Here is a 12,080-nt window from a genome sequence, read left to right as displayed (position 1 = left end):
TACAGACAAAAAAGGGCTAAGGGAGTTTATTACCACTAACCCAGCAATGCAAGAAATGCTAAAAGGAGTGCTGTAAAAAGAAACAGGAAGGAAAGAAGGGGAACACAGGCATAAAGAATAAAATGGCGATATAAAGTACCTATCAATAATTACCTTAAATTTAAATGGATCAGATGCTTCAATCAAAAGACATAGGGTAGCTGAATGGATAAAAAACCCTGACCGATAGATCTGCTGTCTACAAGAGACCCACCTCAGAACAAAGGACTCACACAAACTGATAGTGAAGGGATGGAAAAAATTTTTTCAGGCAAATGGAAATTTTAAAAAAAGCTGGGGTAGCAATACATATATCTGATCAAATAGACCTCAAAGTGAAGGCCATAACAAGAGATAAAGAGGTTCATAATACTAAAGGGAGCAATGCAACAAACGACTATAACTCTGGTAAACATATATGCACCTAATGCAGGAGCACCCAAATACATTAAAAAAAAAAAATTTGTGGAAGGTATCAAGGGTGAGATTGACAACAATACAATCATAGTAGGGGACCTTAATAACCCATTGACACCACTGAATAAATCCTCTAAAGAAAAAATTAGCAAAGAAACATCAATCCTAAATGACTCACTAGATCAGACGGAATTAATTGACATCTTCAGAACAGTTCACCCCAAAGCTACAGAATATACATTCTTCTCAAGTGCACATGGAACATTCTCAAAGATAAACCACATATTGGGACAAAGGCAAAGTGTCTTTAAATTCAAGAAGATAGAAATCATATCAAGCATCTTCTCAGATCACAATGGCATAAAATTAGAAATCAACTACAGTAAAAACAATGAAATCAAACACTTGGAGGCTACATAACATGCTATTAAACAATGATTGGGTTTTCAAAGAGATCAAAAAAGAAATAAAAAGCATCCTAGAAACAAATGACAAAACATAACAATCCAAAATCTATGGGACACTGAAAGCAGTCCTGAGAGGGAAGTTCATAGCTGTACAGGCCTACCTCAAAAAACAAGAAAAGATGGTAATAAATTATCTAATTCTACAACTTAAAGAATTAGAAAGACAGCAACAAGAAAAGCCCAGAGTAAGCAGAAGGAAAGAAATAATAACGATCAGAGCGGAAATAAAGGACATAGAGACCAAAAAAAAACAATACAAAAGATCAATGAAACTAAGAACTGGTTCTTTGAAAGGATAAGCAAGATTGATGAACCTCTAGCCAGGCTCACCACAAAACAAAGATAGAAGACTAAAAAAAAAAAACAAAAACAAAAAACAAAACAAAAAAAAAACTAATTAAAAAGTTAAGGTAAAAACAGACCCCAAAGAAATACAAAGGATTGTAAAAAGAAAACAAACAAACAAAAAAAAAAAATACTATGAACTCTACTCCAACAAACTGGACAACCTAAATGAAATGGATATATTCTTAGAAACATAAAAACTTCCAAAACTCAATCAGGAAGAATAAAAAAACCTGAATAGGTGGATAACAACCGATGAAATTGAAGCAGTAATCAAAAAGCTTCCAGCAAACAAAAGTCCTGATCTGGATGGCTTTACTGGGGAGTTTTACCAAACATTCAAAGAAGAACTAAAACCTATCCTCCTCAGACTAATCCAAAATATTCAAGAGAAATGCACACTTCCAAGTTCTTTCTATGAAGCCAACATTACCCTAATTCCAAAACGAGGTAAAGACACTACAAAGAAGGAGAATTACAGGCCAATATCCCTGATAAACACAGATGCTAAAACCCTCAACAAAATTCTAGCAAATCGGATCCAGCATTACATCAGAAAGTTCATACCCCATGACCAAGTGGGATTTATTCCAGGGATGCAAGGCTGGTACAATATCCACAATCAATAAATGTGATACATCACATAAACAAATTGAGAGACAAAAATCACATAATCATATCGATGCAGAAAAAGCATTTGACAAAATCCTACACCCTTTCTTGATAAAAACTCTCAGCAAGGTGGGAATAGAGGGATCATACGTCAACATAATAAAAGCCTATATGACAAACCTTCAGCCAACAGGAACAAGACAGGGATACCCACTTTCACCAGTCCTGTTCGACATAGTACTGGAAGTGCTAGCCATAGCTATCAGACTAGAAGAAATAAAAGGCATCCAAATTGGAAAAGAAGTAGAACTGTCATTATTCACAGATGACATGATATTGTACATAGAAAACCCTAAAGACTCCATCAAAAAACTACTAGACTTAATAAATGAATTCGGCAATGTAGCAGGATACAAAATTAACACCCAGAAATCTATTGCTTTTTTATACACCAATAATGAACTCACAGAAAGAGAAACTAAAACAACAATCCCATTTACCATGCATCAAAAAAATTAAGACACCTAGGACTAAACTAAGGAGGTAAAAGACCTATACTCAGAAAACTACAGGGCACTGAAAAGACAGAGGAAGACATAAACAAATGGAAGATTATACCGTGTTCATAAACTGGTAGAATCAACATTAAAATGTCCATACTATCCAAAGCAATTTATAGATTCAATACAATCCCCATATTTCACAGACCTATAACAAATGCTCCAAAAAGTCATATGGAATAAAAAAAGACCCCGAACAGCCACAGCAATCCTGAGAAAGAAAGAAGTTGGAGGGATCACAATACCAGATATCAAGCTATATTATAAAGCCACTGTTCTCAAAACTGCCTGGTACTGGAAACAAGAACAGACATATAGGCCACTGGAACAGAACAGAGAACCCAGAGATTGACCCCAGCCATTATGCTCAATTAATATTTGACAAAGGAGGCAAGGGCATACAATGGAGTCAAGACAGTCTCTTCAATAAATGGTGCTGGGAAAATTGGTCAGATAAATGCAAAAAAAAATGAAACTAGACCACCAACTTACAGAATATACAAAAATAAACTCAAAATGGATAAAGGACTTAAATGTAATATAGGAAACCATAAAAATCTTAGAAAAATCCACAGGCAGCAAAATATCAGACATATGTTATAGCAATATCTTTTCAGATATAGCTCCTAGGGCAGTGATGGCGAACCTATGACACGCGTGTCAGAGGTCACACGCGAACTCATTTTTATGGTTCATTTTTCTTTGTTAAATGGCATTTAAATATATAAAATAAATATCAAAAATATAAGTCTTTGTTTTAGTATGGTTGCAAATATCAAAAATTTCTGTATGTGACACAGCACCAGAGTTAAGTTAGGGTTTTTCAAAATGCTGCCACGCCGAGCCCAAAAGGTTCACCATCACTGTCCTAGGGCAATGGAGGTTAAGGAGAAAATAAACAAATGTGACTACATCAAAATTAAAAGCTTCTGCACAGCAAAAGAAACCATCAACAAAACAATAAGAAAGCCTACTGCATGGGTAAACCTATTTGCCAATGTTATCTCCAATAAGGGTTTAATCTCCAAAATTTACAGGGAACTCATACAATTTAACAAAAAAAAACACAATAATCCAATCAAAAATTGGGCAAAGGACCTAAACAGACACTTCTCGAAAGAGGACATTGGAAGGCCAAGAGACATATGAAAACATGCTCAAAGTCACTAATCATCTGAGAGATGCAAATTAAAAACAACAATGAGGCATCACTTCACACCTGTCAGAATGTTACCATCAACAAATCAACAAATGACAAGTGCTGGCAAGGATGTGGAGAAAAGGGAACCCTAGCACACTGATGGTGGGAATGCAGACTGGTGTAGCCATTGTGAAAAACAGTATGGAGTTTCCTCAAAAAATTAAATATGGGACTGCCAATTGACTCAGTGATCCCACTTCTAGGAATATATCCTAAGAAACCCGAAATACCAATAAGAAAGAATGTATGCACCCCTATGTTCACAGCAGCACAATTACAATAGCTAAGACCTAGAATCAGACCAAGTGCCCATCAGTAGATGAGTGAATATAAAAGCTGTGGTACATTTATAATATGGAATACTATGCAGCAACAAAAAAGAAGAATATCTTACCCTTCGAGACAACATGGAGATGACCTGGAGAGTAACATGCTAAGTGAAATAAGTCAGTCAGAGAAAGACAAGTATCACACGATCTCACTCATATGCAAAATCTAAGTAACAAAATAAACTGATGAGTGGAACTGATCCAGAGACATGGAAGCATGGAACAGAGTGTGGAATCCCTGAGGGAAGGCAGGGAGGATAGGTGAGTGGGAGGTAATCAACCAAACACTTTGTATGCATAACCCATGGACACAGACAATGGGGCAGTGAGGGTGTGGGGTGGGGGGAGGGGTGGGCTGGAGAGGGTCAATGGGGGAAAAAGGAGGAGATATATAATACTTTCAACAATAAATAATTATTAAAATTAAAAAAAACTGAAAAATTAAGTGAGACAACATTGTAAATTTGTTGGTGGGAGAGGAAGTTCAGACTAGTGTCTCTGACGTACTGTCTTTGAGAAACAGAGACATTCTGCTAGAGAAATAAAGCATCAGAAAGCACGATAAGAACCCTAGGGCACTGATAAAGGAAATAGCACAAGGAGCTGACCCCCAAAACATGGGATTGTAAATAATTCTGAAGGCAAGAATTCAAGATTTCAACAATTCATAAGGTTGTACTATAAAATTTTGTCAGATGTAAGGTTGGAGCATCAACCTGTTCACCGAAGGATGGCAGGTTCTATCCCCAGTCAGGGTGTATATTGGAGGCAGCTGATAAATGTTTCACTTTCACATTTATGTTTCTCTCTCTCTTTCTCTCTCCTTCACTAAAATCAGTAAATATATCCTTGGGTGAGGATTAAAAACAAAAAGGACTGAGATGGAGTTCTGCTTCAGGAATATAGAATTATAGGATAGACTAGAGGCTGGGTGCACAAAAATTTGTGCACTGGGTGGGTGGGGATGGGGGAGGCCCTCAGCCCGGCCTGTGCCCTCTCGCAGTCTGGGACCCCTCGGGAGATAACAACCTACTGGCTTAGGCCTGCTCCCGGGTGGCAGAGGGCAGGCCTAATCCCTAGGTGCAGCCCCTGGTCGGGCTCAGAGCAGGGCCAATTGGGGAGTTGGGGCGCCGCCCCTGTCATGCACAGAGCAGGGCGGATTGGGAGGTTGTGATGCCACCCTCAGTCACGCTCAGGGTAGGGCCGATTGGGGGGTTGGGGCACCTCCCCGTCACACTCAAGGCAGGGTCGATGGGGAGGTTGCGGCGCCACCCCATCACGCACAGAGCAGGGCCAATCAGGGGGTTGGGGCGCTTCCCCGTCACACACGGAGCAGGATCCATCAGGGGGGTGGGGCTCCGTACCCTGTCATGCACAGAGCAGGGCGGATCAGAGGGTTGGGGCACCACCACTGTCACACTCAGGGCAGGGCCAATGGGGAGGTTATGGCTCTACCCCGTCACACACAGAGCAGGGCCCATGGGGTGGGGGGGTTGGGGCACCGCACCCTGTCACACACAGAGCCGCAGGGTGATCAGGGGATTGGGGAGCTCCCCCCTATCAGGCACAGAGCAGGGCCGATCAGGGGGTTGGGGCGCCTTCCCTGTCAGGAACAGAGCAGGGTGAATAGGGAGGTTGTGGCCCTGCCCCCTGTCACACAGAGCCTCAGGGCGATCAGGGGGTTTGGGCGCTGTCCCCTGTCATGCTGATCCCGGTGCTGAGAGGCATATTACCCTTTTACTATATAGAATAGAGGCCTGGTGCATGGGTGGGGGCTGGCTGGTTTGCCCTGAAGGGTGTCCTGGATCATGGTGGGGGGTCCCCACTGGGGTACCTGGCCAGTCTGGGTGAGGGGCTGAGGGCTGTTTTCAGGCTGGGACTGAAGCTCCCAACTGCTCCTTTTTTTCTTTCTTTTTTTTTTATTCTGGGCCAGCTTTAGCTCTGGCTCCAGCTCTGAGGCCTCAGCTCCTGAAAACAGGTATCTGGTTTTTTTGGGTTCTACAATCGAAACTCTGTATCAACCCCAGCTCTGAGATCCCCGCTCGCTGAAAGAAGGTTTCTGGGGCTTTGTTTAGCTTCTATATTTGCAACTATGTTTCAAACTGCAAGCTTTGAGGCCGGCAAGGCAGGCGGGGAATGCTGCAGTCCTCCGTCACTGAAGCAAACAAGCCTCATGTTCAGTTTAAGCTGCCTGGCTGCCGGCCGCCATCTTGGCTGGCAGTTAATTTGCATATCACCCTGATTAGCCAATGGGAAGGGTAGCGGTCATACGCTAATTACCATGTTTCTCTTTTATTAGATAGGATGGTACCAAAGATAAGAAATGTACTAAATTTGAACATAGACTGATAATAACACTGTATCAATTTTAAATTTCCTTAGTCTGTGATTACATACTAGATTTTTTTTACAAATGTTCATAAAATAGAAAATTTTTAAAAATTTTAGGAAAATGTTCTTCTCTTCAAAGGAGATACATACTGAAGTACTTAAGAGTAAAGCAATTTGCTCTCAAGTGGTTCAGCAGAATTTTTTTTAAGTTTATATATATATATGTGTGTGCGTGTGCAGAGAGCAAGAAAATGTGACAAAAATGGCAGTTTATTATATTAATTTTTCTGTAGATGTAATTTGTTTCAAAATAATTTTTAAAAGAGATTTAAAAAGGCCCAAATGACAGTAAAATATAAGTCCCAGAAGAAAAGTACAAAGTACTCATTAAATAAAAATCTCTCCACAGTGATAGTTTTTTAAAAGAGAGAACAAGAAAAAGTGATGAAACTTATTAGCCACCTTTGAAAGGGATTATTGCACAAGCTCTACTCTAAAAGCTAGTCTTTAAAAGAAAATATAAGCTTTACCTTGTTTTTGTAGGAGGAACAAAGGTTCATCCCTAGTTAATGAGGAAAAATGGTATTCTCCTTTTTTCAGGAGAATACCAACTAATAAATAAGATGAACTGATAAAATTAGGAAAGGAAGTCAACATTTTGAAACTTCTAATAAAGTGAGTGATTCAGGCAAGGATCATTAATAAGGTAAAAATTCACTCAATATAAGGTGTTGAAGTACTACTCCCTAGATACTTAATAACTACAAAGAGAATAATATACCTATACAATGGAGGATTTGGAGATCACCACCCTTAAGTAATCAAGCATCAGCACAAGTGCAACAACCTGATATTCTATGCTGCCTAATGTAATACCATGTGAAGTACAATATATAATCATGAAGTCTGCTTCCCAAAAATGAGTCTAATCAACTTTTACATCTACCTTGTTACCAGAAATACAGGACTTAGTGGAATGACTTAAACACAAGGCAACAAACTAAACAAATACAGTGTGTGTGGTATTCTATAAAATAGCTGGCATAGTCTCTTCATAAAGTTAATGCCATTTAAAGGGGGACGCGGAGGTGGGAGGGCTATTCCACTAGAACAGGGGTCCTCAAACTTTTTAAACAGGGGGCCAGTTCACTGTCCCTCAGACCGTTGGAGGGCCGGACCATAGTTTAAAAAAAAACTATGAACAAATTCCTATGCATATTGCACATATCTTATTTTGAAGTAAAAAAACAAAACGGGAACAAATACAATATTTGTATTTGTATGTGGCCCGCAGGCCATAGTTTGAGGACTCCTGCACTAGAATCGAAGAGACTAGATCGTAAGAGAGTAGAGACACTATACCAGATTTAGTATGTGCCCTCACAACTCATTCCAATGTTTGCCTCCAAACTGCCACATCTGCCTTCACCTTAGCAACCTTAGCAACACCTTGGCCTCTGGACTCTTGTCCACCTCTCATCTCTCACCTCCTCACTTGAAACTTTCCTGTTAATCACAAAACTAAAAACCATATTCCCTGCACCCAACAAATCCACATCCTTAAAGTTCAGGGGAACTGATGCCAGTAGATAAATTCTTTCCCTTTCTTTCCTTCGATATATGGCTTCTCAGGGATGCAAGTTATATATTTATGATTTGTGCACCTTTATATACAAATAATACAAAGTACTTAAATAATTTTAAGTCAGTGTTTAGAGGACTTCAGATTAAACCTAGTAGACTAAATATATGCTTTTAACTCTACTATCTCCTAAAACTCTACATAAATTAAAGCAGATGGATTGTTTTCAAGCATTAAATCACAAGGTCAAAAGGGAAAGGAGATGCCCTCACTACATTACTCAGTTAATTTCCCTCCCCGGAAGATGAACTCAGAGGGCTGAAATAGGGAGCCTGGAGACAGCAGGGACAACTGAAAACAAGAGAATATTATACACTGAAAGTGGACTAAGTTTATAATATTCCAGACATATCTAACCTCTCACTTTTTTCAGTTATATTATACTTGCTGCTATGCAATCTGCTTTCAATAACTGAATAACACATAGTGGATAAACAGATATTTTTATGCCTGCTATTTTATACTGCATTAAGTGGCTACACCATAATGTATTTATACAGTTTCTTTCTGATATTTGTATTTGTTCCTTGATGGTTTTTACTAATATCAAATATTGCAATGAACATGCACATACATACAAACACACATATATGTCTTTTAATATATATCAATAATTTGTAAGTACATTTGGAACATATGCTAGATCCAAGGATATGAATATGTACTGTCAAGCTATCTTTCCAAAAGGTTACACCACTGTTTTCTCCTATCAACAGCATAAACGTTTCTCTTTCCTTGTTTAATTAATCTTTGATAATCAAATTAGAATATTCCCATTGTCAATTTGCATTTTTTAAAAATGAAGTTGCACATCTCTTCATAGGCTTATTGGTCCATTTGTGTTTATTTTTCTCTAAACAGCCCATTCACATTCTTTATTCACTTTCCTACTGAATGTTGGCTTTTTCCTATTTGAAAACAGATAACATTTTGTTTTTAAACTAAACTCTTAAAATCAGAAATATCATTCAACAGACACACACCAGAGTTGAGGAAAATTTTTTGAAAAAAGAAAAAAAAGCACTGAGAAAATTAACTTATTTTCTACAGAATCCTAATAGAATTAAATGTTTAATTAGATAGTAATTTACTTGCTTTCTTATATTTTGTCATCTTCTCTAGTTTACTGGCTTTTTTTCTTACTGATTTGTAAGAGGTTTCCTGAGAGGGGTGGAAATTAGTCCTTTTCCATAAATACGACAACTTCCCCCCAGTTTGTCATTTCTCATTTTATTGTATCTTTCAAGATACAGAAGTTCTATAATCAAAGTTCAAACAATCAAACTTTGTGAAGCCCACAAACATATTCTACAAAGTCAGCATTCTTAACCTTTTTTTTTAATTTTTCTGGGTTTTCTTTGTTGTCATGCTTAGAAAAACTTTCCTTATCCAAAAATCATTTAAAAGTTTACTTTTATAATTTCATTTTTTAAATATATATCTTTTTATTTCAGAGAGTAAGAGTGAGGGAGAGATAGAAACATCAATGATGAGAGATAATCATTGATCAGCTGCCTCCTGCATGCCCCCCACTGGGGATCAAGCACGTATGTGCCCTTAACCGGAATTAAACCCAGGACACTTCAGTTGGCAAGACGACACTCTACACTGAGCCAAACTGGCTAGGGCTATTATTTCATTTTTTTAACCTTTGAATCTTTGATCCACTTTAAATGTACTATATTATCAGGAACAGGATTACCATAGATGGAATTTAAATGTCCCCCAAAATTCATGTTGAAATTTTAAGCCCGAATGCAATGGTATTAGGAGGTACTTAGGTCATGAGGGTGGAGCCTTCATTAATGGAATTAGTATCCTTATAAAACAGACCCCAGAATGCTCCCTCACTCTTTCCTTAATGTGAGGACACAGGGAGAAGATGGCTGGCCATCTATGAACCAGGAAGCGGGCTCTCCCTAGACAATGAATCTACTGGTGAGTTGATCTTGGACTTCCCACACTCCAGAACTGTGAAAAATAAATTTGTGTTGTTTATAAGCTATCCAATCTAGTATTCTGTTATAGCAGACATGCTGGTGCACCTTTTTCTGTTGGAATTTCTCATTAAATTAGGCAATTTCTCTTACCCCTACTTGCATCTTGCTTCCTTTCAAATACTCTACCTTACAATCTCTAAAAGTAGCACACTTCTTTTAGAATTAGGATTGTTTTTATGAAAATGACACATGCTCATTATTTTTTTAAAAAGTAATAAAGTATAAATAAGAAAAAAAATCATCACCCAGAAACAATCATTCATATTAAACAAATATTATTCCAAACATCTCTCTAGACATATGTACAAAGTAAAGGGCACACATACCAAAAACAAAAAAAGTTAAATGAAAAGGGGATATAACCATATCACTTTAAAAATCAAATTGTATGATTAATTAACATTTAAAAATCTATTTGAAATGGACTATTATAAACACAAATGATATATCAACTAAAGGGAATGGAAACTAAAATTATCCAAGAGAAAGTGATGAAAAATATAGAGGAGGAAAATAAGGACACAGAAAATACTACACTAGAATCTCTAATCAAAGGGAAACACAAGGACATATCAAGATTAGTAAAGAGAACTGTGAATTGCGTTTGAAGAGGTCTGAAATCCAAAGGTAGACTTTCCCAAACTAGCTGAATAAACTAGGTCTCAGTTTTTCTTCTGGATCTCAGTTTCTTCATCTTTAAAATGAAGGAGAGGGATAAAATGTTTTGATTTTTCTTGCTCTAAAATTCCGTTTTGTTACGTAACATAAAGAAACTGAGAAACTGTCTCATTCATTGCCAAAGGGCTGTCTGATTGCTGCCCACCACTACTTGTTCCTGATTTATTACACACCAAACAGAAGCTGATTCAATTTTCCAGGCAATTCTCTAGTAGTAACTACAAGGGACTAGAATCATATTCAGTCAGACAACCACCTTCAAATTACTAATGTTTCTCAGACAGAATCTTCACTACAAAATGCTTCATATCTCTGTTATGTCACGTCTAACTCTACCAGCAACAATATTTAACAAAAAAGAACATTATGAAAATAGTTATGAAAACTCGACAGTTTTAATTACAGAAAAATATAGAAACCAATGCTGACCTTTGAATTTATTGATCAGTCTCTAAAATTTTAATAATACAATCTTTCAGGACAATAAACAGAATCCTTAGGATAAATATAGCAAGTAAACTGCCAAGGACTACAAAACTATATTCAACTTCTAAGAAAGAATACCAGAGCAAAACTATTTTTTCAAAGTACATATAGTTTCTATCTAAGTATCACACAGATAGAGCCTCATTGAAGTCTATCATACAAAGTATTTTTTAATAGTCTAAAGCCAGTATTTCACACCTCAAACCATTTACACCATTTTAAGACCAGGGCACCAGAGATTCTGAGCTTTTCTTTTCAAAAGTATTTTTAATCCTATCCTCATTATTCCATTATAAATAGTAGTTCCACAAAGTGCCCATTTTAATAAAATGAAAAAAACTTAGTAGCCCTAAGGGAAAAATTTTTTATCTTACCTCTATACTAGGGCTAAGGCTGCTTGGCAGTGTTTCTGAAGTCACAGTAGTGCTTGGAAGGCTGGAAATTTCCCAAGTATTCACAGGCTGTATTGGTTCAGACTGCTTTGAACGATCTATACATTTTGGATTATCCAGTAAGGTCACTTCATAAAATTCTTGAATATCTACAGGTGAAGAAAGGAAAAAAAAAAAAGTATTTATATTTTCTAATTAAACTATGCATTGCTAAAACAACATAATCCAAAGGCAAAAATTTTACTCTAGATTAGCACAGTAAGTCCAACCTTATAGCATGCTTAAACAGTAAATACGTTTCACTTTATTATGTCACAAGCATATCAGAACCTGCAGGGCATAGAGTAAAAGTCATAGGCTTTTTACACTTCAAAGTCAGTACCGAGTTAAATAAAATACCTCCTTTTTCACCAATTAGCTACATATTTAGGCAAGTTACTTAACCTCTGATAACTTGCCTCTTATCATTATGAATTGTTACAAGGACTGAATAATACATGCAAAGTGCACAATGGCACATAATAAGCTTCTAATAGAAAGCAGCTAATATTATTATAAATTCTGCATATATGACTTATTAG

General features: G+C 37.3%; 1 protein-coding gene across 1 annotated transcript in view; it reads right to left on the bottom strand.

Annotated features, from left to right (window-relative positions):
• The window catches only part of DLG1 (discs large MAGUK scaffold protein 1), a 285,441-nt gene that overhangs the window by 258,368 nt on the left and 14,993 nt on the right, over positions 1-12,080 (bottom strand). The window contains exon 4 of the mRNA XM_081085333.1: positions 11,482-11,648. Within this exon, the coding sequence (XP_080941459.1) occupies positions 11,482-11,648 (167 nt within the window). The remainder of the gene's footprint in view (positions 1-11,481; positions 11,649-12,080) is intronic.

Source organism: Myotis nattereri, assembly GCF_964212035.1.
Source record: "Myotis nattereri genome assembly, chromosome: 3".
Classification (NCBI taxonomy): domain Eukaryota; kingdom Metazoa; phylum Chordata; class Mammalia; order Chiroptera; family Vespertilionidae; genus Myotis; species Myotis nattereri.
Note: the sequence above shows the minus strand (reverse complement) of the source record. Positions and strands in the feature narration are given on the sequence as shown.